This window comes from Diadema antillarum, unplaced genomic scaffold, assembly GCF_040938485.1.
Source record: "Diadema antillarum isolate AM-2024a unplaced genomic scaffold, OU_Dant_1.0 scf00000143, whole genome shotgun sequence".
NCBI lineage: Eukaryota > Metazoa > Echinodermata > Echinoidea > Diadematoida > Diadematidae > Diadema > Diadema antillarum.
The window spans coordinates 2,379,235-2,406,678 of NW_027271032.1; the positions used below are offsets into that span (position 1 = coordinate 2,379,235).

At 39.3% G+C, this 27,444-nt stretch overlaps 1 protein-coding gene and 1 non-coding gene across 2 annotated transcripts; both read right to left on the reverse strand.

The window, feature by feature from the left end:
* Window positions 1-27,444, reverse strand: LOC139721481 (splicing factor 3B subunit 3-like). The gene is made up of 25 exons (XM_071632797.1): window positions 27,197-27,444; window positions 26,166-26,242; window positions 25,243-25,509; window positions 24,427-24,568; window positions 23,316-23,428; window positions 22,239-22,301; window positions 21,363-21,541; window positions 20,487-20,652; window positions 19,435-19,530; window positions 18,492-18,564; window positions 18,078-18,229; window positions 16,679-16,834; window positions 16,246-16,401; window positions 14,942-15,085; window positions 13,323-13,445; window positions 12,187-12,341; window positions 11,171-11,345; window positions 9,263-9,468; window positions 8,291-8,447; window positions 7,641-7,766; window positions 6,530-6,742; window positions 5,267-5,509; window positions 4,499-4,603; window positions 3,916-4,011; window positions 1-2,312 (listed from the first exon to the last, which is right to left on the reverse strand). The coding sequence occupies exons 1-25, from the start codon at window positions 27,420-27,422 to the stop codon at window positions 2,268-2,270; spliced, it is 3,654 nt and encodes a 1,217-aa protein (XP_071488898.1). The 5' UTR covers window positions 27,423-27,444; the 3' UTR covers window positions 1-2,267.
* Window positions 23,810-23,951, reverse strand: LOC139721485 (small nucleolar RNA SNORD10). The gene has a single exon (XR_011710235.1). It is a non-coding gene; the product is annotated as a small nucleolar RNA SNORD10 (small nucleolar RNA).

A 27,444-nucleotide genomic window follows, 5' to 3' on the forward strand; every position in this document is an offset into this window, starting at 1 on the left:
AACAAATTTTCAGCAGATGTGCACAATCTGAAAAATGTGCAAATTCACTGACATCATACTGTACACTAATTTCTGGTTTTTTTTTACATAAATACTGTATATACACACATCAGAGACATTCTTGGGATTGCCTGGCTCAATGGATGTAAAAGGCATGAGAAGTTCCATCAAGGTAGTGCAGGTTTAGATCCAGCCTGATTTTATGTCTTTCATGTATATTTAATTCAATGGAGGGGGTTGGTTGATCTATGCAAAGTGTGAATACAGAAGGTTCCACACTTAAAAGAAAAACACCTGTTACACAAAGTGCATACATGGTAAACCTTGCTATGCTTTGCATTCATTGCCTGAAATCAATACTCCTTTTGTCACCAAGTATTTACCATTCACAAGAACGTTGTTCTTTTCACAATCACTGAACATGACCGCTTTAAGTACTGCTATTAACACATTCGATTGATTCCACTCCGCACGCAAAGGGCATACAAAGAAACTAGTTACCATTCCCACTGCCCCCGTCTCAGCAGTCATGCAGAAGTAAATCTACAGGGTCACCACATTTTTTAGGTCAATATGTTTTGAAGGAAAACATTCTGCTCCTACAGAGCGGAGCATGTCTGATATCACATATGCTGGGACCAGCATATAATCGAGATACTCTCATTAGAAGGCAGGTTCCCATCTTCACATTCTTTTCTGCACTGACAAAAAGACGGTAACCATTTAATATTCAAGGTAATATGAATACAAATTATGAAGAAAAATATCCTAACATTTGACTGGCATCATGTCAACCTTGTTTACCCTGGGTCTGGATTAAAGCCAAAACATAGTTCTCAGAGGGGCTAAAAACTCATCTTCCATCATTTGGAATTTGCATCCAATACACCGAAAGGGTCTACCAAGAAACTTACCTGGCCAATGCAATTAGCCAGGATGATGAGTTGTTTTGGAGTATTTTGAGATCAAAAGTGAAGAATAATTTTGATCGTAGTACACAACTTTTATTCCAGAAAAGCCCTCACCGTTAACCCCACATTCAGCATTGTCGAAAGGTAGAACATGATGTGATGATCAATCGTGCCCTTACAAACATATTTTTCAACAAGCTGCATGCGATCTTCTCTAGCACAGAAGATCGATGGGTATCCTGTAGCCCTATTTGTCGATTACTGATAATTGATTATGAAAAATTAAGTAGTAACCACAATAGGGAAAGCTCTGAGATTGTGGACTTCTGGCGAACCTTTTTGGCTAATATTTTGCATTTCATCAATCCCAAACTGAATCGTTTTATTACGTTATTTCACACATTTCTTATGCATAAGTGTACATTTGATAGCAATAATCAACAGTTCTCCTAGCATACGAAAACTATGTTTTGGCTTAAGTTTGCAAAGACCCACAATGTTATGCCACTGACATTCTCTCTACATATAACTCAAAATCTCAACAGAAATATTCTCATTTCAACAGCTTGAAATTGATGGGTAAATGTTTTTCAGTGACTTCCATTAATTCATTCCAAACATTCATTTAATAACAATGGCACTTCGACTTCTGAAATGAATCAACGATTTCAACAGAAGCTACTATGTGAAAAAGCTGGATGATAAATTATATCAGGAAAACAAGGAAACAAACAGTAGCCATATAAGAGAGGTCATATCTCATGATTACGTTAACAGGCACTTTTTGACTGCATTTCACCAGGCTTGAAAGTATTTGCTTATTTGCTTGCTGAAAAATAACAACAAAACAAACACACAAGACGATGGTGGGCATTTGGAGGTGCCTCTTACACCTTGATCAATTGGACTTGCAACAATACATTTTAATACACAGGCAAGCATTTCAAACAATCCTCTGAGTTTGCCTCCATTGTCATGACTGAACGCTCAAAGTCTTGACTGCTGAGCTTGGGACAGGAAAGACGGAAAAATACTGAAGCATCCAGAACATGACTCTTTACCTTCAAACCTTCAGTCCAGAAAAGATCCTTTCTGATTTTCACAATTTTTAACAAGAAACTTCCTCATTAAAAAGTTCTCTGGAATATCATTTGCTTCAGCCGTCTGACACCAACTGCCACAGATGTGCCATTCCATCCTACATGATCACCTCATAGTTTCACTCATGATTTCATTGAGCTTCCAACCACTGCTAGATGTCTGTTGGTCATTGTGATCGGGGGAAATCCCTCAGGCTTCGAGTACCACATACAAAATTTCACCAAACTGGGACAGAATTGTCAGTGACCGTATCACTCAGAAGGCAAATCTTGTCCTGATGTCCTCCAGCTTTTTAGATACCTGCAAGAAATAAATGATATGAAACCCATTACAACCTAGTTCAGAGTAAGCTGAAGAAAACTTTTGGAAGAAAGCACAAACATATCTCGGAGAGTTAATCTACATCAATCACAAGGAGGGGACAAAAAGGACAAAATAAAAAAGAATTGAAATGGAATAATAGATTAGCCCATGAAGTCCATTTCACATAGTATCTTCTTCTTTTTTTTTGACAAGATAACAGAGAAATCATAGTGTATGAAGGAATTGTATCCAACCACATGGACATGAAATTTAGTTGATTTTATTTCCAGCATATTTCAATAAGTACAATCTGCTTCGTATGAAATGTAACGCAACTAATAATATTAAGAAACATAGGCTCAAAGTTCTGGCAAAACTGTGATATTCTACCCACTTTCCAAACAATAATTCAGGGAATATGATAGAAGTTTTCATATTGTATAATGTCATAACATGACAGGGTGTTGGCCAATAAGATTGGGGCCAAACTATATTTCAAGGGTTCAAAACTAATTTAGCAACTTATGCCACAAACACGAAGTACACTTTTTCTTTTCTTTTTTTCAAAACACGTTTACCTGAGCTGAAATATCATGTTGCCACACAAAGTAACAGATTCATCATATTTTCAGAACATTTGGGAGAGTGGTCAGTTTGGTACACTTACAATGGTCAAATAGAGCATGGCATGTTGGGGCTCATCCATTGAAAATGTCATACATGTAGCTAAATCTCTACCTTGTATTTGGACATTCATTATCGACGAACTGACCATTGAGGGCAATCATTTCTTTTCAAACTTTGAAATGGCAACAATGTCATATCTTTTGGTATCATGTCCGATGTATGTAAACATTAACTAGACAACAACTTGAAGCAATCTCCATACTCCATCACTACCCACACTTTTATGTAGTAACATGAAACCATGGGGGGGGGGGGGGGGGGGAGGAGGAGGTTGACCTCCATGTCCATGCTATGCAACGTGATGAAAGAATGTTACTGGTACTGCAGACACGCTGGTGCTTGCACCACACAGAGTGGTCTAGGTTTCATGAAACCTTGCACGGGGCTCTTGGTGTGCACTGCCAGTAAGTATATTCATGGTCAGTATTCCCCTCAACTACTAGTAATACACACATACACACACAAAGGCACACACACATTCACACAATATCATAAAACAAACAACAAAAACTATACAAACCAAATTATTGCATCACTCATCATTCAGCATGACCTTATTTTCGTGAACTTATTCTTTGCAGCATGCTTGCTTTATCAAATGCAATGATACTTGATCTCCGCACCCTTGCCTTTGTCTTGCAAATGAAGCATACTCACGGATGCTAACTTTGTATACACCACTGCAGTAATCTGAGGGCTGAAAGAGGTGAAGTTTTGGTGGAAAAACAGTATTTCTGCCTTTCCTGCAACAGACATGTATGCCAATACAATAGGGACAAAAGAGTATTTTGAAAAGAAAAAAAACAGTATAAAATACCGCAAAAAAGTTTACAGTTGGTATATCTGCATACTATATCTTTGACTCCTCTGAAGCAAACAATTGTGCATTTGTACCGCCCAGTAGAATGCCTACCTCACTTGGATTCCTATCCAGCTCCTCGGCCACGCTTCTCTGTTTGGAAAGGTCCATTGAGTTGTACTGCTCACACAGGTCACCATCAATCACATTCTGTGTGGGATGTAGTAGAAAATGATGCACAAATCCTCATTACATTTGAATACACACGGCAAATGGCAATGACTTCAAGGGGAATTTGTTCTTCATAAATTTTACTTCAGTTCAGCAACACTTCATATATATCCAGCACATTTCCAATGCAAGTCTTGCAACACCATTACTTTCTAATTCACTCACTACATTATGCATTCAAACTTCTTTGGTATGTTCATATTTCTTTCAATAAAGAATGGGGAACATCCCCCCCCCCCAACTCTGCACAAGATGAATATGAAATATAAAACACACATTCTCAATCAATACAAGTTGTACAGAACCAAGAAACTATTCTATTGTAAAGGGGATCAATTTACCATGACCCCCGCTCCACATCTACAGTAAATGAGCACCACATCTACAGTAAATGAGCACATGATCTAAGGGGCTAGAGTGTGAAAGTATCTCATGGAAGATCAGTTATTACAGGAGAGCATCTCACCTTCACGGGGTAGTAGTAGGAGCGGTAAGACAGGTGGTCTCTACCACAGAGGGGAGGGAATTCTGACCTCATGTGCATCTCCAGGTGCTGAAAGAAGTCATGATCCTGTAGAGAAATAATACCAAATGGATGTAAGCAACAACTGGAAATGGCACTAATCTTTGAAATAAGCACTGCTTTGCAAATAACACAGGAGTATACACATACAATGTACCAAGTACACTTTAACTGACTGTGATTGCTTATTCTATTCTGACATCGGGACAAGATATCATGTGTGGGAGTCTTCAGACAGAAAAAAAAAAGTCATGCAAAGGCAAATGTTACAGCCAGAGCCACTGCAAGGTAGCTGAAGAAATTTTGGAGATGGGATGGAGGGAGGCCTGGTAGCCCTTCAAGGGTCAACACTTCCTCTGCTTTGTTGGTCAGACGGCACACTGAATTAGCTGGCTTGTTTCCATCATTACTCAGTACAAATGCCTCAGATCAACTAATGGTCGATGAATTTGATCTGAGCTCGCTATCTCAACTTTCACTTCAGTTAAGTTTGGGGGGAGATGAAGCCAGCACCTATGAAAAAAAGTTTGGCGACTTACAGCAACTTTGTGAATGATGTATGACACATTGTGGCAGCCGAGCACCTTTGAATGTTTCTACAGACAAATGGTGCTAAATAAATGCTGTTTCATCATCATCATCATCATCATCATCATCATCATCAACATGCAAGGGTAATGTACAGACAGTGAAATGACCACAGGTTCATACCTCATGTGAGGTGAAGGGCACCAGAACACCGATAGCCCCAGAGAGCGTGGTGTACACCACCGACTCGGAGCCTCCAGGGATCAGGGTGGCCTTCTGCAGGGAGAGAACCGTCTCTCCAATAAAGAAACTGGAGATGACGTCCGTCTTCTGGGAGGCCCCATTCAGCAGGCCTCGGTCCCAAAGGGCCTTCACGCCTGTTGGGTCCTCATCAACATTGTCATTGACACTCGTGGGTAGACGCAGCTAGAGAAGGGGCACCCAGAGAAAAATGCAGAATACCATTACATATACAGTATAGCAATGAACACATAATGTTATTTCACCGATACTACAACATTTGTCTGATAGAGCAAAATATCCTTCTTTTCTCCCTTTAATCAGGTTACCTTACATTCTGTCTGATGTTACTGATGTGCAAGGTTCTGAGGAACCAAACTTGAGACGGAGCATTGTACAAAGGATAGACATAAATGAATATCATTCTCGTTATGGCATCCTCAGTGGCAACTAGAGGGCAAAGAAGTGTGCTAATAGCCAGGAATGTGTGCTAACCAAAGCTCTAAAAAAAAGTATGTTCAGCTCTATGGTAAAGAGTCCGTGCAGCAGAGGTCCTCTTGCCAGAATACTGTATACGCCATATATTTAGCGAGTCTAAATTTTCGCGAATCGCGACTTCCCGATGATTTCGCAAGTGGTTAAATTCGGGATGGCGCAGCACACTACTGAATGGAGAAATGTATACATGCACGTCACATTCATATCAGGATTAGAGTCAATATTTTTGCTTGTCTTTAATTTCGCGAATAGCACCCGACTCGCGAAATTCGCAAAAATAAAAACCTCGCGAAATATTCGCTGTATACAGTAAATTGATATGAATATAGTATACAAGATCACTATGGCAGTGCCTACACATGACTACTATCTCTGGAAGCAAAATAAGCTGAAATCAAAGACATTACCATCACATGTACAAAGGATGAAAAATATTGCATAGTTGACATACATTCACCGAGGCTGGTGATGGCAGTTATCTTACATACTACGCTATTACTAACTCAAATTCAAGTAAAGAATACTATGCCCTACACAGTAGAAGCATATGAACAAAACAATCATGAGGCAGCAAAGAAGATCCTAAGTCTTACCGAGTTTAAGCCAGTCACTCAGGAAGAAAACGCATTACAACACTACGACTGCTCACTGAATGTTTGCCATCCTCGAAACATATTTCAAATACCATACAGAGTGGAGCCTACTCACCACTGAGACACTGCCAAATTTGTCCGCACACATGATGGTGTCGTGGTCCAGCATGCAGGTGGCCGTTATCCAGCGGGGGTTAGAGTCATCGGCAAAGATGACCATCTGGTTCTCGGGCCGCTTGTACTTGAGGAAGTGGAGGCTCTCCTGGACGTCGCTTATCACGATGCGGTTGCCAGATGACAGGATGTTGGTAATGAAGTTTGGAATGTGCTGGACATACACAATGGGAAAAATTGTGAGGAAAAAGGTTTCTAGTACAGGAACAGTAGAACAATCAAAATCTTGAAAACCAATGAAATGTAAAATGTTGGAATGTAACAAATGTTGTCTTTGATTTCATTTAGATCAGACACCAAAGGATTGCTTAAAAAGAACAATAATGTCACAAAAAGTTTTTGCCAATATATGATTATTCATGCATACCTTCTTAATTCACTGCACACTAAGCATAGCTTTCATGAGTACTGATAAATATTTTATAACACTCAGCCCGAGCATTCTATGTGCATTGTTATTTCAATGCTATCTTGTTACAGAAAGTGCACTAGTTTCACGACAAACTTCAAGTAACAGTAGCACAATGATAATAAAACAAGTGTTTGCTACATCAAGCTTGTAAGGTAAGACAAGTTTTCAACTTAACAGGCACTTACACAACTTGTAATATGAGACTGTCAATCTTTATGGAGATATTTCTTACACTTTGTGCACAAAGCATGACCACACTTTTTCACGTGCAGGAAAGCATATTTCTACAGCTTACAGCTTAGGATTAGTACTACACTGCATTGATATGGGTACAACAAGACTGCAGTGGGTGTCTTTCTTTGCCATTGTTAGCTGTATATTCATTTTTTTTTCAAAGGTGGAGGAGAGATTTGTTAAAGGGAGTCAGATGTCCATTAGTGAGTACAATCTGAATGCTGACTTGATGGATCAGATCTGTGCATGCGATTTCACAACACGGTTAATTCACTTCAGTCGAAGCGCGAGTATACATGCATTCATCACATCCAGCTTTCATTCAGACAGAGCTCTACTGTGCAATGGACAAGCCTCTCTGGTGGGACGGAACAGCAGCTTCACGTGGTTGGACACCAACGCTCACCTTGTTTTCACACTTCCGGAGAAGTTTCTTCTTGCCGAGGTCATACACTCTGAGAAGCCTGCCGATGCCGATGAGTACTTTCCCTTGGAATGAACATATTGCAGAAGGGACATCATCTACAGGCGTCTGCAGCAAACACATATTTGAATAAATGGGACAATCAAAAGTTTTGTTTGCCACAAAACAATATATCTATGACAGTGGACCAAAGCACACGGTAAAACCAGCGTCTCAATACACAGTAGACAGTCCCTGTTCAGCTAGTCATGTGTTAAGATGTGTCATTCTATGACACTTCCCAGAATTGCATCAAGTCCATCAAAGTACAAGCCTGTTTTACTTGACATATGGTCATTTGTTACACTTGACTACAAAGCATTGTTGAAGGGAATGAGGTGTAGCTGATTTCAGAGCTTTCTCAGAACACACCATCAACACAATATCTTTTTTGAATATTCTTACGACACACATATAATTAAAGGGACCTCAAGACCAAACAACTGTAACATAATATGCACATAATCTGTCATGTTTCATTCAAGAAGTGCATACACTTCACATTTGTACTCTTTGTTGAAATTTATTATTGAGACATAACTTAAAACAGACAGACAGGCAGACAGACAGGACAGTGCTAAGACAAAACGAACCTTGTGAAGTAGCTCCAGTTTGGCTCCTTCCTCTTTGACAAGGTACGTGTGTATGGATCCCCCTGAACACGTCCTGGGGCTGAGGGTGACGTCTTTAGCTGTGCCAACCAGCACATGTGTCTCCCCCTCTCTGTTGGCAAACTTTACCACTGCCAGGCTGGTAGACAGAGGATAAAAGAACAGAATAATTGGAGCTACAGATACAATTGAAAGATTGCGATGACCTATATTTACCAGTTCAGACCTTCTTTACGCAACATTGCTGATCATGTCTTCATGTCCAGTTTGTAATGATTAATATACTGACTGTTGTATTTATTTTCAACATATAGTAACTATCATATCATATCATATCAAATCAATGGCAGGTAAGTCTTGTGTATTCTAAGTTTGTTTGCAGTTATGATACATTCCTGGCAAAATTAGAAATATGCACAAAGCTCTTACGGAAGAAGATACAAAATTTTGTGAATGAATGCAAGATTTGGACTGGTAAACAAAAAAAAAAATGCTCTCCTATTAAAAATTTGATATATTCACATTACCATTTAAGTCTCCACTTCATACCCTTTGTGAAACTAATTCAAAGAGATGTATCACTTCCATCAAATTATTCTAGAGTTATTATGATTAAGGAGATAAGATTTATCAGAAATACTTGGGAATTATCACTTTTAGCAGATTTGAGTGAAACAAAATCAAGTACAAACCTATGTAAGAGCTCTAAAGAGATAATATTATTGCCTTGTCTAACTATATATGTTATTGTGACTAATAATTGCTCCATGGAAACAGGTGAAACTTTGAAATTCTGCAAACTTGTCTGATTTCGATGAAACTTGACTGTCTACCTGGCTTCATTTAAAGTCAAACTTGAGTATGCAGTAGAGTTCCTTTGCATCAAGACATCATCAAGCACACAATCCCTCCAGGCAAAGGAAGCGGGCTCACTCTCTCAGCCCTGGGCCTCACCTGTACGCCGCCTCATTCTGCTCCAGCTCCACCAGGTCCAGAGTCTGGCCCTGCACGGGGTTCAGGACCCGGACGTTGGAGGCCCACATGCCAGCTCCCGCCTTGGGGGAGCTGAAGGTCGACTCTGGCAGCTCCTCATGGAGAAAAGCCTCTGCCATCTCCGCAGCTAGCTCCTTCTCCTCCTCCCCTGCTGCATCAACCATTTCCTGACATGGGGGGAGGAAATAATGTCTTGAACATTACTTACACTGAAACACACTAGAGTAACTGCGTCAGTCAGCGGCCGTGCAGCCGTTCGCGGCAGGTACAACATACACGGTAATATACAGCTAAACACAGCATTGCACTGTTACATGCACACTACACATATACTAACACACTAGCAATCAACAAAAACCAACCGATAAAATGGGCACGATCTCTGACGAAAGTGAAATTTTCTCACCTAAATGACAACATATCGCATCCAAAATGAAATTTTCGGTACTTCTTAACATAACAGTTAAGAAACAATGGTCCAAGAAACTGGATTTTTTGTCGTTTTCTCGATGTTCATGGATTTTGAAAACATATCCTCACGTAAAATAGAATTTTCGCGAGCCGATGTGGGCCGCCATTTTTTTCGGAAAGTGGATGTTACCATCGAAAAAAAATGAGAAAAACACGAGAAAGACATCAACAACACCGCCAGAATTGCGATCTTGTTTGCGGCCAATGCATGTGCGCACGCTATTTTCACGTGCTTTCGCAATGGGAATTGGCGCTTACGCAATGTTCGCGAGACATGTGAAGGCGTTCAGCTAAAGATCGCGGAGCACGCGCGTATTGCATAGGGATTGTACATCGTGCCGCAAGCAGAAATACTACGTCGCATATCGCCCTTATCGGCGAAAATTGTGCCGGGTTTTGCCATGGTAAATCATGAAAACTGCGTTGGTCAATGGTAAATTTCTTTCATGAAAACAATTGCGTTAATGAATAATCTTGTCTATGATATATGAAATGGTTGAAAATAATTTGCCTGATTTGTTTACAAGTTGGAAAAACTATTAACAATGCTTAAACTGCCGCAAACGGGATATTTTACTCTATAAGCTAAAAAAGCAAACAAACAAACAAAGCAAAAATGCAAGCCTGCACTACTTACACGTGGTCATATGAAATACACTGAATATGATAACAAGAGTTGTAAGAGTAATGTTTAGATAATGAGCTGCTTTGAGATCATAATGTTGACAATCTCATCCAAACACTTTTTTTTTGCTAAAAAAGCTATAATTTTGACACCTATAAACAGCTCACTCAGCTAAACTTTACAATTCCATCGCTGTGGCTCTCGTCTACAAATTTAGCCACACGCAAACTTGTCTTCAAAGCCCCTATCTATCTATCCATCTATCTATCTATCTATGTATCTTATTCATTTATGATGTATGTGTGTATGTATGTATGTAATAAGAGACATTGAAACTGCATTGACATACTAATCATTGCACAACAATCATTCCTGTGAGGGCATGCATTTCATTGTGGTCTCAGGATCCATGTATGACATTCAAATGAATTCAGACATATGCTTGTTTATAGCATCATAGACCACATTCAATTCAGTCTCTTCATATAAAGGGACAGATGCACACCCGACAAGATTATATACATACATTCCGAAGTGCGCAAGAGAGCAACAGCTTTGAAAACAGTATGACATAAGCCTTGTTTTGCCAATAAAATGATTAAGAATGTCCTCCAGCACAAGTAAAAACTAGACATATACATTGTACGCAGCAGATTCATGCAAACTGTCTTAAGTATCTACATGACAATTATCACTTCTATCATGCACAGAATTTGACACACAACATCTGAATAAAAATTACTGCGTAAAATATCTATTTAATGTTTTTGTACCTCAGCCATCTGCTGTTTTCGCTGTGCCTTCGTTGCATCTGTGTAGGCGTTGTGGTCAGTTTCCACGACGATGACACTGCTGTTCTCTGGATTAATGGCAAATTTTCTTGGCGTATATTTCAGCTGTGTAGATACTTGATTGAATACTGCACCCAGTTTCTCCAGTGCCAAAATCCTAAACAAAGGAAATACATTTGTATCATTGCTCAAATTGAAACTACAAAGCGCACATACTGTCAACAAGTATATATGGTTTTTTTTACAGATGTTAAAAGATCTGCAGAAATACCCTTGTCTGCATGATTAAAACCACAAGTGAGTTTCACTAAAACTGACAAATCCATTTATAAGAAAAATACATGTAGTAATAATGACTAAAAAACAAAAATCACTTTAACAGCACTTCCCCATCTGATAGTAATAAAATGATAATGATGTTGATGATGATACTACTATGTTAATACTCCTGTCATTACTTCTCCTGACATTAACAACTACAATGATAATACATTTGATCTCTTGTATCATATCATCTAGAATACATGGGGTTTTTGTGTTTTTTGGTTTATAACTTAAATAGTATTTCAGTAATCACTTGGTACAAAGTGTGTGCATCACTTCCACTACCACGAGAGAATTTTACATCTCCTTCTATTCACACTGTGATTGGGCATATTTCACAAGACTCGGTCTTCACCCATTCTGAAGAAAAATGCACACACCACACCAAGAGAAAGTTGGCAGGAGTTTGAACCAGCAACCTTAAGACCGCCAGGGCAGTGCCTACTCCCCAAGGTCGCAATCCTTGAAACGACATCTGGGGGGCATTTCATGAAGCATTTTGTCAGATATTTCGTCTGACAAAATGTTAAAAGCTACTGAAATCCTTGCATCTGATTGGCTAGGAGCAAATTTGTCCAACAAGTTGTCGGACAAAAATGCTTCATGAAATGCCCCCCAGGTGTCATGTGGTAGAGTTACTAGAGGAAAGACAGAAGAGAGGCCCCAATCCTCACCTGAGGTAGTTGGTGGAGATGGCCACAATACCCTCAGGACACTGCTCCGAGGCAAAGCCTGAAGCAAACTCCAGCGTCTCGTAGGAGAGCGGCGTCAGGTGGAAGCGGGACTGGTACCAGTAGCTCAGCCACGATCGACTCGACATGGCCAGGACCTGGATTTGGTGGATGAAACAAAAGGAAACCATACACAGCAAAGAAAACATCAACATGATGGGACACAAGTTATATGAGAGTGCAGAAATAATGACAGGTATGAAATCTGTGCTTGATTGAACTATAGTGCTAGTGCTTTCCAAATATTGCTCCTACATCTCGGTTCCTCTTTGCGTCATATTCAGATGACTTGGTGTCAAAAAAGTACTGGCAAAAGAGAGCCAGTCTGTGTGCTAAAGAAATGCTGTTTAAGTGATTTTTTGACAATAAAATCTTGTGTAATATGGTATAAAGAGTCATATTTGAATTATTCTGGTGCATGGCTCAGGTATCAGGTGAAAATATCCACACAAATGATTTCGGTGGATTGACAGATAATGATATACATCACTGCTAAGCACCAACATTTTCTATATTCACTAAACTAGGTCGAGTTAACAATTTCTATTGCCAAAGATTTTGGAGATATGAGGATCTCCTATAGGTGCCCTGTCTAAGAAAAAAAAAAGTCAATTCGCAAAAACTGTAGCAAATATACATCCAGCTTTATTAAATGCTTTAAAGAGAGATTTGAATCATTATCCTCCATGACCTCAGAGCAGAGGTATGAAAGTCAGCGTAAAGGTGATTGAGTCTCTTTTCCCAACCAACGTGAAACACTTATTGCATGTACAGTGTGTCTGCTGTGCTAAAAACATTATACAGTAGCACCATCACTACAGCTTATATTGCTGGCAAAAAGAATGAGTGATTTACATGCATACATACACACATACTGATTTGTCATGGGAAAAATATGTTACTGTAACTCATGAAACTAAAGGGTTGGTGCACTTTTGATTGAGCATAAAACAAGATTGCAAAGGACTCTTAATTTCAAGAGCTGCAGCCAGGTAGATTAAATTCTACAGTCCAGTTGTTGCTTTAGCATCCTGGGCTATGGAAAGAGACAACTTTTCAAATTTGCGTCGGTCACTCACAGCCTCTGATCCCTGCATGTTGATCCTGAAGAGCTTCACCGGCCTTGACCCAAGGTATCTCGTCCTGGTGTCCGAGAGGTCACCAGTCACCGAGTCCAGGACCATCCTCAGCAACACACCATTCTGGAGTTAATCAAGCCGAGCAGCATGGAGTGAAAAGAGTTGGATGACGATAGGAGATTGAGATAGCATTGAGATTGAAGAGAGGAATGAGAGAGCAGGAAATGAGAGGGATGAGGATGATAGAAAGGAGAAATGAAGATATGGAGAAATGGGTGACAAGTAGCATAATACACACACACAGACACACAAAAAGAGACAGAGAGAGAGAGAGAGAGAGACACACACACACAAACACAAACACACACACAAAATGAAATGAAATGAAATGTAGAGAGTGAAGGAAGAAAAGACAGGAAGATAATATATTAGTACTGCACATCATTCTAAGCCCTGTCTACACAGAAACACGAATATTTCAATGTCTTGTTTTGCAACAATTTGTTAATTCAAACTGTTAATCACATCAAGAAATGCCACAACACATAGGCAATCTCAGATCAGAACAGTGCATGCCTTGTTTCAACACTGGTAACAAACCATCAGTCGAAGCGCGAGTATACATGCATTCATCACATCTGGGTTAGTTACATTTCTTTTTTTTGGGGGGGGAGGGGATTTACATGAAAGCTGAAACATCTACATCATAAGACAAGAGCTGTAATGTGACTGAAAGCTGTGACACACTCTTTGTAATGCACTAAGATTTTATCAGCATTAATTTTATTCTTTTTTGTGTGTGTGTGTGTGAAGAAGCTACATTGGAGCTCATGTGTCTAAGGTGCAGACTATAAACCCTTTATTATATAACAAAACAATGTGAGTACATAACCACAAAACACAATGGTACAAACATCATTTTCCACTGCACTACACAGATTTTCATGCCTACTACTGCAGTAAACTGCATGCAAACAAGATGAAACATTAACCAAACACTTGGCAACACCATACCAAATGCACACAACACAAACTATTCTCTAAGCACAGCTCTATCTGAGGTTACCAAGATGACTGACTTGGCACCATTCACACTTAAGTAAAAGACTATCTGTAAAACACACTTTGTACTTCACAATTCCATGAGGAAAGAGATAAAATGGATTCATCATAAGCAAAGTGAAGGAGCTGTATATGCATTCATATTTCTTTCAGTGTTTTTACGACAGAAAGTCCTAAATTCAAAGACTGATCAATATTTGCTGTTTAATGATGGAAATGTTACAGCCGGCCTGCAAACTATGACATTGACAGATCTTGAGCTCAATTCCTCAATTGGACACACAGAAAGTTTTCCAAGTAGACACTCAACCCACAATGGGTGGCAAGGATACCCTAAAATATGGCTGATAAAATCTTTGCTAAAGAGACATATACTTCTTTCATGCTAAAACTGAAAATGGGACAGGTTCCATGCAGAGAACTTTATAAGCGCTCACAGGGACTTCAATTCTGAAGTGTATTTACCGTATCTTTACATGAACATATTTATGTGGAAAATCACAGGGGATACTAAAATAGCTTCACTTCTCTGAACTATGATTTTAAATTCCACTCACCTGTAGACCGATATTGAGGAAGAGTCCCCCAGAGCTGCCCCTCTCTCCAGTATCCTCCCTAGCCTCAGCCCCACCCATCTCAATGATACACAGGGCTTCAGCAGGGGCTGGTAAGGCTTGCATACTCAGGGGCTGCAAACAGTCCTGTCACAAGATGTCAAGGATAGCATGTATTACATTATTTAACATCAGATAAAAATATGTCATCTAATCGGGCAAAACAATATGAGTGGCGGATCTCTATTAATGATAATTCTATTATAAAAATATCTACATAACTTATACCATATAACATCAGATTTCTACAATGTTGCCACATTATTCTTGGGCTACATGAACAGTGCATTCTGTTTTCCTAATATATGTTTTCATTCGTATTCTATACCCATTGAGTCAAGATGAAGCATTGTGTTTGATATGAGACATGTGGTGAATACATCCAAAGTGTCAAACAATTATACTTGATCAGTCAAGTGGCAATGGCAAGCAACTCCTGTATTTGAAGTCATCTGGCTGAAACAAACAAGATATTTCAGTAATTTGTGGGTGTATGTACATTTGCAAGCAGTTCCTGCACTACAGTTGACACAACAGATGCTCACATGTAGTTGAGTTGGGTTGTATTTCTTTATTTTTTATCACATGAACACTGTGCAATGAATCCATTACAGATGCAGCTTGCCAATTCAAACCAGTGTCAACATTATGTCACTCGCCCATCAATAAAGTATAATTGCTCTGGGTACTCTTGCATTCTCCCAATAAACCATTGGAGCATCCTATTGTGCATAGCTCAGGTATCAATGAAGTTATCCACACAATATCATTCGGTGGATTGACAGATAATGATAGAACATCATTGCTATACACATTACAGGCACCAAGCACATAAACAATATGGATTTGCTTGCTGTGTTTTATTACAAAGGAAGAGTCTAATGAGGTAAAAGGCTGTTACAAGCTCACTAACAATTTAGTAACATAACATCAGTGGGTAATTAAAATTGTTATACAAACAAACTAAAAAACAGAACTAAACACCAACATTGAGGAAAGGCCTTAAACACCACTTGAAGTAGTATGAAGAAAAAGTGTCAGGATATATACTATTCAAACAAACTAAAAAACAGAACTAAACACCAACATTGAGGGAAGGCCTTAAACACCACTTGAAGTAGTATGAAGAAAAAGTGTCAGGATATATACTATTGTGATGTCAGCAAACAGGAACCAATATTTTGGAGGGCATCGCCTGAAGATACAGCATTACCTGCAAAGAGATGACATACAAGAAGCAAACTTACTGATTGGTCCAGGGAGATGATGCGGACGGTGTTGTCATCCAGACCCACAGCCAGGAACCTGGCTCTCTGCTCCCCAGAGGGCACACTGGCCAAACTCATGCACTTTACATCGGCATTCATCTCCTTCCTTTCAGTGTACTCATTCAGTTGACCAGTCTGTGTAGAAAGAAAACACACAGCCATTTACTTACAGAAATCAACAATTAAACATTCTTAGTGTACTATATCAACACTAATTGATGATCATGCAAAAGATTCTTCTTTAGTACTATGTTAAAATGAACAGTTTCATTAACATTATTTTCAGGGTGACAATTTCAAAATTTCAGGTTCATTTGTGTACAAGAGTGTAAAGACTGTGTTTCAAACTGGTGTGTATCAGGCTTCAAGTAATGTTTTCATATCTACAGATTCAATGTAAGTGTCCACTCACTGGATCCATCTCGAAGTAGACCAACTCTCCACCGGTCAGGGCAATGACCACCTGTCTCTGGTTGACTGCACACTTGACGATGGACTTCTTGCCTGGTGTCTTCCACTCATTCACACGCTTGTCAGCCCGAATGTGGCGGATACCATCAGGGTAGATCTGACCCCCAGTTTAGAGGAGAAATAGGCAAAAAAATATTGACTTAAGAATAGATGGTCTTATTGTAGCTTGTAAGTTCACTTGTTCAATCCATTTTACAATGGCCTACATGACAAAGAAGGAACTAGCCAGGGATTAGATCTTGGAACCTACTGCTCACCATGCAGTGACACTACCAACTTTATTCAAACTTTCAACTTTCAGAACTCTTGGGATACTGTGAAACTACAACTGTCCTATTTCAAATATGACATGCAGTAAGCACAGTGACATTGTACAGTTGGATAAGCTTGTTCTTTCGGTGCCAGTGCTCTACATTCATACATAGCTATGTGGATCAGAAATGTGCATGCGATTTCACAACACGGTTAATACACTTCAGTCGAAGCGCGAGTATACATGCATTCATCACATCCAGCTTTTTTTTTTTTTTTTTTGGGGGGGGGGGGGGGGGGGAGACCACACATTGACAAGGGATGGGGAAATATGTGACAATCATTACTTGAACATTCAAGGTAGGTGGCCTCATGCAGAAACACTGAGGGAGGATCATGAATAAACTTGGGGGAAATATGACTTACAAAGATGACTAACATGGCATACATATAAATGTTCAAACATCACTTATTGTAGAGTTTTCGATGCTGTAACTTCAAGATCTAATATGCCTGCCTCATTTAAGTTCTAATAGAAAGTTAATGGAATTCCATACAGCTGCTACTTTAAACGTTTAGTTTGATGTCAAATTGGACACATGGGACTCAAACAGCTTCTAAAATTTATCTTCACATGTGATTGGGTGGAACTGGGGAGGGAGACTTGCAAAACAGGACTGCTTCCTCAAGCCACCCTATCAACAAGATGTGCAAACTTAAAGCTACTGGGGGAACAATGACAGTTTGCTTCTGACATTGATATATGCACTGTATGATACTAAGTGTTCTTAACTTAGCACAGTGCACATACATGCCTCATCAGACAATAAAGAATAACATATAAAACACACAAAAATAAGCTTATTCACTGTGAGCTACTGTAAAACCAGGGATTTACATGTGCACGAGGCAAGATTCTCCGAAGTAATATACGTGTGAAAGTTTTTTTTTGGTCACAACAATGCATTGAATGCTAGTGGCAATTTGTAAAAGCTTCATGCCATAAAAAAGCCCATCAGCCCCAATTTGCGAAAGTTTCATGTCCCAACTGTTTGTGGTTTTACAGTAAGTTATTTCTTCCATCTAACCTGTAGGAGAGCATCGTCACCAATAAGAGAGGACGACAGAGTGGGCGTGGTTCCCAGGAAACCGGAATCTGTCACTTCCTCCACAGTCTCACCGATGGACAGAACCAGGGTGGCATTGACGAAGGACACAATGATGTAGGCATCAAATTCATCTGAAATACATAATGATGAGGAGTTGACAATGTGAAAGTAGCTTTGCAAGCCATTTCATCCCAAAGAGGGGATGGCTTTTGGTGAAATAGGTCCTGTCAACAAAGTAGATTAACACACATTTATGAGCGACTTTGCAGGGGGAAAAAAAAAAGTACTTTAGAAGTTGTGAAAATTTTGATATTAGCAAGTCATTTAGTGTGGCTTTCTAAAAGGATCTTTATACAGGTATACAGTTCTTTTGATGAGGTTTGCTCCACTCACCATCTGCTTTCTTCTTTACAGTCCAGACAGCGTTTGGGCTACCGGGCAGCTCAGAGACGGCCATTTCTGAGACCTGCAGTGAGAACATGGACACTCTTAATATCTTTACATAATCAAAAATTCACACTTAATACTTTCAGTCGAAATGTAAGTACATTGCATAAATAAAGAAGAAGGTTCTTTATTTTACCAAGTTCTCTTACATAATTAACATGCTGCCCTATCCCCCTTAAGATGGGTGTGTTGGTAGGCAGAGAACAGCAAGCTCAGTCATAAAAGCAAGCAATGGATCCCTCCCTACCTGTTTGATTTCTGCAGCACTGAAACACATACATTACCACAGTGACAAGGTAACATGATGCCCGAATGCGGCAATGCCACTGAGAAGTATGACAGTGACTTTTATCTCACAACCAACTATCTAAAAATGCCATTGACATTATGTGCTATAAACCTGGTGGTAATGCCAAAGTTAGGACTTCACTTTTGAATTATACTGTAGTTTGCACCTAAAAACCTTGCTGAAGTGGACTTTTGCATATTCCACTGAAAGACAAGATGAAAGTGAAATCTTGTATACAGACTTTCTGGTCTCTTACGTTTTCATAACTTCCTTTATATGTTAGGTGGGGGGGGGGGGGGGAGGGGGGGAATATTTCACTTTCCTAAAATTTATTTCCCACTTAATTACAGATATAGCTCTCCTGCTTCCAGAGGAAAGACAAAATGGAGGCATAAATATAACTTTCGTACTGAAGAGCTTGCAACACCACGTCATAGCAATTACTGTTTGTATCTCACAAAACATGTAGACAGTAACAGCATATAAACATGGTGGACCCTGTACTCAATGTCATAAAGTATGTGTTTGATGAACACTTGTATGTATATACACTTTGGCAGGAAAGTCTGAACTGCCCAATGATGGTCACTGGCCACTTACCTCCAATCCGTGCCTTAGTACCCTCATGGATGACCTAGGACCTCTGCCACATGCTACATACAGCTGGGGCGTGTCCTCACCGGCAAGATCAGCAATCTGGTGCAGAAAGAGACAGATTTGGTTAGGAGATTAAAAGAGGCAAATAATGGTAAGTAGAAAATGTCAAGCTACAGTCTACCATTGGTGAAAACAACATAGAATAAGTCCTAAATCCATTTCTAAGAACTCATGCAACAAATTTAGGAATTAACTTGTTCAAAAGATTTCCACCTTGATGTCAAGAAATTATTTTGCAACGTCGTTGAAATTCCTCTGTAGAGATTCAAAGACCATTCATTCTCAAAACTATGCACCGTTTTAATCAATCAGCCACTAGTGTAGGACATAAAACAATTAAAACACACAAAAATGATAATAAAAGCTATCTGTCACAAAAGTTAGTGAAAGAGGAGTTTGCAGGTCTATCAATTACACATTTGATCGGATTAAGCTTGATTTGTACAACAATCTGAGGAAGTCAAAATATGCAATGTAGTGCAGTGAAGAGTTGTCTTCAGAGACCACATTAACTATAGGTCTCTCAGTTTTAACCCTAAAAGTTTAAACGATACGTTGGAAGCTTTCCTAAAGTTTAAACTCTAATGTTTTACCTCATGAAATTTCCCTCATGGGCTCCTCATCATTTCTCTAACAAAATGAGCCAAGTATAGATAAATATGTACACTTTGTAAAGAGTGCATGGTGACACCAAACTCATTGGAAACATGAATTCTTTACAAATGATAGATCCTTCTGACTCTCTGCCAGCATCTCCTGGTAATCTAATGAAATGATTTCAAATAACATTGTGCCATCGGACATGATTTCAAGACCATTAGCATCTGACTTCGTCCAGACAGATAAATACAAGTGTCAACTCAAGACAACATAGAGCTACCTTCACAGATTTTATAAATAAAACACTCTTAGAATAAGAATCCACTCAAACGAGAGGGTACCCTTAAAAAATGAGAATTCTATCAGCCTGTGAGTGGGTTGTATAAGTCTTGTACCTGGCAGTTGAGGATCGGCGAGAGGCTCTCCAGCTGATCCACTTCCTCCAGATTCCTGAGGGGTCGTGGGGCAAAGAAGAATGTGTCCCCTTCCTCCAGGGGTGTGGCACTACTGAATTCTGGCTCATCGTCATCATCTCCCAGGTGTGCAATCTGGTAGAGGTAGCTGTAAACCAGAGGTTTGGAGAAAAGAGTAGGGTACAGAGATATGTATTTTGGACCATAACAGCATTACAACAACATCAACAAGGATTAACCTTAATGTTTTTGACCACAGAGAGATGGACAAGCATCTATTTCCGACAGAAAGAAAGTGTTTCCCTTACCACACAACCCCTTTGTACAATTCACTCTCAAAACCTGGTCTATTCTCCAAGAGCCACACTATTATCATATCAGAAAAATATACACATCAAGTGGATTTTGTATCACAACTGAAAAACACTAGTCTCCAAATAAACAGGGAAAAAAATATTAAAGTGTATAATAGGTAACAGAATGTCTCATCCCAAATTATTACTATGTATGTCCACAATCAAAACCCTGAATACAATCACATCATATTGCCATATGGGATTCATAACAAGGTAATGTCTCCACAGCAGAAGCACAGTATGATTAGTCAGAGTTCAGGGTTCCTTGTTTTCAAGGACTTGCTAACACACTCAGGAAAATGCTGACAAAGCCTATGCCATTTTATTCCCGCTTAATTTCTTTATTTGTTACATCACTTCTCCTATAAAGCCAGGGAATAGAAGCATGCGATGTTTGATAGAGTGCAACAGAGATGGTCCATAGCTTCACAATGCATAAACACACCTAATTACAGAAATACAGCCTTTTCCTTTGGTGGCTCACAGGGCAGAATATACTCACTGATTGCCATATTCTGATGCAATGAACAGGAACCCCGTCTTGAGCACATTCATAGACGTGGCCACGGGGACTGTATCGAAGTATTTCATGCGGATCTCTGTCACCATGTCGTCGTCTGTCTCCAGCGTGATCTTGAAGATGTCGCCTTGCTCCGTTTGGGTCAGGAAGAAGAACATCGACTACGGGATGAGAAGAAAGAAAGCATGTGATGGGTGCTACTCCAACTGAGACTACTGCCTAAAATCTTTCAGGACTACATCTGCTATTATTTTTGAAAAAAAAAAACACTAAATAGAGTCATTCTGCATCTGCAAGATTGACACGAGCTTCCTAAAGTGGATTGAGTCATTGCAATTGATTTGACGTCTCCCCCACCCATACAGAGTTTACCATAAGTAATGTGACAGCAAAGGTATGACATCATGAGTAATTGACAGAATTGAAAACCTGAAACAGAAATGCATTTGGATTGAATCTGTGAACCTCCATGCCATTAAAAGTATTGAATTTTTCAAAATAATGTACCCCTCATGGGAAAAAGTTTACTTATTGTTGATAATACAGCAAAATGCTGGGCTAAAGTTGTTACACATAAGAAAGAAGATACAGGTACATGTAACAGATTCAGGAGGCAGGGTAATTTGCTGTAATTTCTCAAAGGTATTTCAGGGGTAATATCAAGGGGATGTGTTGGTACCTGTGGCACACATGCAAGCCTAGGAGATAAAAGGCAATGCATTCATGCCACTGGCATCGTATTGATTTCTGCAGCACTGAAATACATTCGTTACCATGGTCATAAGGTAACATGATGCCCGATGCTGCAACTTGATCACTCTGTTAACTCTTTAAAGGTTCCCACAAGGCATTACTCACCTTTGTTTTATGTGTTGCACTGCAGACGAAGATCATACCCCTTTCAGGATCATCAAGATCATTCTGGTATGGAGACACAAATGAACACTTGTAACACTTTCTATGAACAACACAATTCTTATTTTCTTTTTTCTTTTTTGTATGAGCAGTATCTACAGTCATATGCTACTTTTTTTCATTCTTGAAATATGTTTGTTGCATGTTGATCAACAAATAAAGCAAATTACATCAGAGTACTATATCGGGTCACTGCTTAACTGCTTAGGCAAGGCATGCAGAACAAAACAAAAATGTATACTTGAACTAGTATTGAAGAGGAAAGCTACTTGTAGCTGCATGGATATGTAGGATGGCTTTGATTTGACAGTTTTCATATTTCTGCAGCAAAGCAGTAGAGAGAAAAATCTGCTGCATGGTATAATATCTCTATAGAACAAAGCAGAGAAGAGAAAAGCTATTTGTAGCAGCTGTAATCTGGTAGGACATGGAAAAGAAAGCCAGATGTCATGATAATCTACACAAAAATCTTCACATATTTCAAAAACTAGATGAGCAAAATTTTTATTCGAGGAAGCAGTAGCGAAGTATTTTCCCTGTAACATTTTTGGAATTTCTCTGAAATCACTCAAATATAGCATGCATTAAAAGAAAGAAAGAAAAACCAAACAAACCAAGCATTCTATGATGAAAGATATTGTAACTATGAGTGTTTATCTATTGCTCTGATGCAAAGACAATGACTACTACCATTTTTTTTTTTTTTTGGGGGGGGGGGGGGAGGTGAATCTAATATCTTCATTGACCAATTCTAATAGATAAAGAATGAAAATCTACCCAATTACATGATGAGAAAGCTAAGCTGTCTACAAGATTTCTGGAGAGAGAGCAGATCAGCATGCTAAGATGGTATAATCACAAGAAGTCAGCTGAAACACGGAAGCATAATGCACATCATATCTGCATCACATCCAGCAATCAAATTTTCTATGTCCCACAGCCTGCTACTCTGTAGCCAAATGGCACAGAGTGTATGTGAATGACATTGGTCTTTGTTACATTGAAACATCCGATGCTTACTCTTCTCCTTGGGATGGGCATCCTGATATCAGGCTGGTCTCCCAGGTTCTTGTAGGTGATGTAATTCTCGGAGCAGATGAGGACGCCGCTCGGTCCATCGCTGCCTCCAGGCACTGAAACATGATACCAAAAATTAGCTTCTCTTGTCGAGACTTCAGTCTACCTTGCCATAAATAAGCACTCGGGACAACAGTTGTTGGTCTTTTACAATGTTAACACAAGGACTATGACAGTGATTTACATAACAAGACCTAAGGCATGAAATGCACCAAGAACACTGACAAAAAGTAATGTTTTACACACCATTGGTAGGTCTGATGCACACCCCCCCCCAAAAAAAAAAAAGTTGTTTCACTTACCAAGTCCATGAAAAGGCAGACATTTACACACTTATGTTACTATTCACATGAAAACAGATAGCTCTTCTCATATTACTAAAGCATGCTGGGTAAATCTTACATATTTGATGTACCACCAGTGGAAACTACCATTAAATAATCAGATGCCATGTTGTATCATATGTCCAACTGCAGCATCCCAGTCTGGCTACCTTGAGCAAAACGCTTAAGATGAGCACAGAGCAGAGACACTTAGAGCAGAACTCAAATGACACGCATGAGGTTATCATCATCTCATACACGTGTTTCCACATTAAAGACCCAGTAGTATAGGCATACCAGGAAGTGAGAAAGCTGGCCCAGCTCAGATGTATTTGAGAATCACTGGAACAAATTATGTACAGATTTATCACTGATCTCTATGTAAGTATACACACAATAAAAAGTCTTGACTTGAGTCAAATATTACCAATGAATGTACACTTTGATGCATATATTTGCAGGCATGTTGCTGACGGGCTCTATTCGTGGTTTTTGAATGTACCCCGGTGGACAGCGAATGAAGATGGACTCAACCTGACCAGCCATGTCTCCCAACACTACCAGGTCCTTAAAACCATATTCACTCCCAACTGACAAAGATTACTTTGCATTCAAGACAAAGAAACCAGATCACCATTCAAACATATTTCAAGTGCAGCCGCACACTAAGTGCTACCTTAAGAGCAGACACATGCACTTACATGCACTGGCAAAAAAATAGAGCAGATTACCTGCAATAAGAAGGTTGCCATGTTCTTCCAAGGGTTCACTGTACTTTCGGACGACATGGTTCAGGCCAAGGTCTAGTTCATAGTAGGTGAGGAGCTGTTGGGTTGCTAAGGCTGCCTCCCCTGTGGGGTCACTGTCTGCATCCTGGACATAAGGTGAACATGGAAGAAAATAAAAATCATGACTATTAATGTCAATGTCCACTTAAACTTTTTATGTAACAGTAAAGATGAGACTATGTTCACAGAAGGCAGAGTAAACTAAAATCACATTCAACCATTCTCTGAAGCACTTCATAGGAACATGGAGGATTTTATGGCATAAATAAAAATGCACATGAATTAGAGTCTTTATAGCTTACGGGCTCTCCTTGACAAGATGAAACCCATACCGGTAAGCATCTTCCATAGATACAGGCACCGGTCAACAGATGCTGCATTTCTGTTAATGCTGATGTACTTGCTTTCTTACTCCCCAGATAATCTTCTTCAGCTCAATAAATCAGGACTTGTCTAATCACATTCTTGTCTACCTCATGGGAACACAGAAGGTTCAAAGTTACTTGTAGTTATTCAGACTAACAATCATCAAACTTATTTCAATGGTCACTGAAGTAGACTAGTCAATACACCGTGAATTCTGTTGGAAATTGTTCATCAATGATGAAAGTCCTACACAATGGAAGTTTCATAGCCTACTGGTTTAATCTCTGTATTTCAAAATTTATTTGGATTGAATTCTTATCGTTTTTCAGTGTGTTTTAAAAAACTAGCTCAAAATACACAAGTTTCAGAAGCAAACTCTACAACGTTTACTACCTCATAGTCGATCTCGAGGCAGGCAAACATGGGATTCTCAAAGCCGACATCTACACCAACGATGTGGAAGCAGAACGTGTTGGACTTGTGGGCCTCGAGAGGCGAGGAGATGGTCAGCCTTGCCTGGGCGTCTCGGTTCAGGATGTAGACCAGCTTCTGCTTCTCCAGCGCCCCCACCATGACGGCACGGCCCTTTGGGTCCACCGCCAGAAACTGGCCCGGCACGATGCGCCGGCAGCCGCTCTTCCCGAATGTTTCCTGATGGATCTATTAAAGGTAGTAAAGAAGAGTAACATACAATGTAGACACTGAAGCTGTGGCAGATATCTCTGCATGCATATGCAGTTATTTCCTGGGAATCTTAATTATACAGACCAACTATTCTTGTCAGTGGTCTTTGGTTGGTTGAGTCAGCAGAAATGCGATTGAACATATCATGGTAATTTCTTTTCTTTTTTTTCTGCACACATATTTGTCTACCTATCTATATTCTTCTTTTCTTTACTCTTCTCACATTTTTAACACATCTTGTCAACATCAGGTTGTTATAGGCTAGGAAAACATTGAGCAAACCTATTTCTAATAGAAGGCACTATATGTTGAGAATTAATTGTGAAACTACCACTAGTTATCAATCTTAACACTATTGTTGAAGAATGAAGAAGTCTTATTAAAAGTAGTGTTTCTGTCATGGACTTATTTTATGTGATCATTAAAAACAACAAAGATCATCACACACCTTTACAGCATCATTTTGTAATAAGCTGGGAAACATATTATATTTAATATAGAGTGCCCTTAATGTTAAAAAAAAAATCATGGTGAAATTATCACTTTTTATTCATTTTCATGCTACTGATAAAGTCTGCAGTGTAGTGTTTCTGTCATCAATGTACCTTATGTGATCATCATAAAATGCTTACCCTGTCAAAGCAATTCTTTGATGGGTTGTATTCCAGGATAATAATTCGACCAGAATCTGAGCCAACAACAATGTAGTCTGCAAGGTATAGATGAGGACAAAGGACAATAAGAGGAAAGTGAGGCCATCAGCATCAGAAATAACAATCTAATCTCAATTGACTTTGTGGAGATGTCATCCTCTGGTATTTCCAAACAATAAATACTGCTACCTTGGGCTTGTGTTTTATTGTGGTGATGCTTTGCAAATTTGCAACCATACCCTATTTCTTGACATATCTGTAAAATTGAAAACCAGTGACATCATGCATCCATACCTCAACTAGTTATGCACATAATGGCTTTCACCTGTATATGGATACATTACTAATAATGCATCTTCAAAACAATAATGAAACAGTGGGGTGTGAACTCCAAATATTCTGTATGAAAAAAAAAAAATGTGGTAGATTTCTGGTTCTCAGGTGATCATGATCCACAGCTAATATAGATAATCTACTTTGTCATCTTGAAGTATATTCAACTAGGTTCCAGGTTCCAACATTTAATTACATTCAGCAAAAAAGCACACTATATGATACACCATTTGCCCTCAATACACAACATGTGCTTAAACAAACGTTGCCACATCATCTCGGGTTGCCAATTTGATGAGTCACAAATTCAACTCCATTTTCACTGTCGTACCGAAATCATACACACAAGACAGGAACATTACACACATGTGGCAACAGATTAGCACATAAAAAGTAAACAGTGAAAATACACTACAGGTGACATATTGTCATAATGAAATACTCGGGCTGACAGCCTTCATTCATTACATGCTAAAATTTTGTAATAGCCAGACAATAAAGTATATAAAGATGATACAGATAAAAATTTTGGGACCTTAATTTTAACTTCCTTGTCAAGAGTTTCATTACAATTATGTTTGCTATAACAGTACTGTATATATATATATATATATATATATATATATATATATATATAACAATACTGTACCATGAGCACTTTTCAGTATAATAATCACCTTTGCTCCCTCCGGTCAACCTGAATGGCATGAGTGCCCGGATGACACCAAACACCTCGTGGCTGAGCACAGTGTAGAGCTTGCCGGTGTTGGGGTCCAGCTTGACCAGCTCCAGGAGCTTGCCACGCCCAACCACCAGCTCCTGCTGCTTGGAGCCAGCAAAGTTGCCATGGATGCACTGGACGATGCCAGTGGCTCGCTGCAGGGTCAGGGAGTAGAGGAACATGGCTGCTATCCGTTCCCAAGGA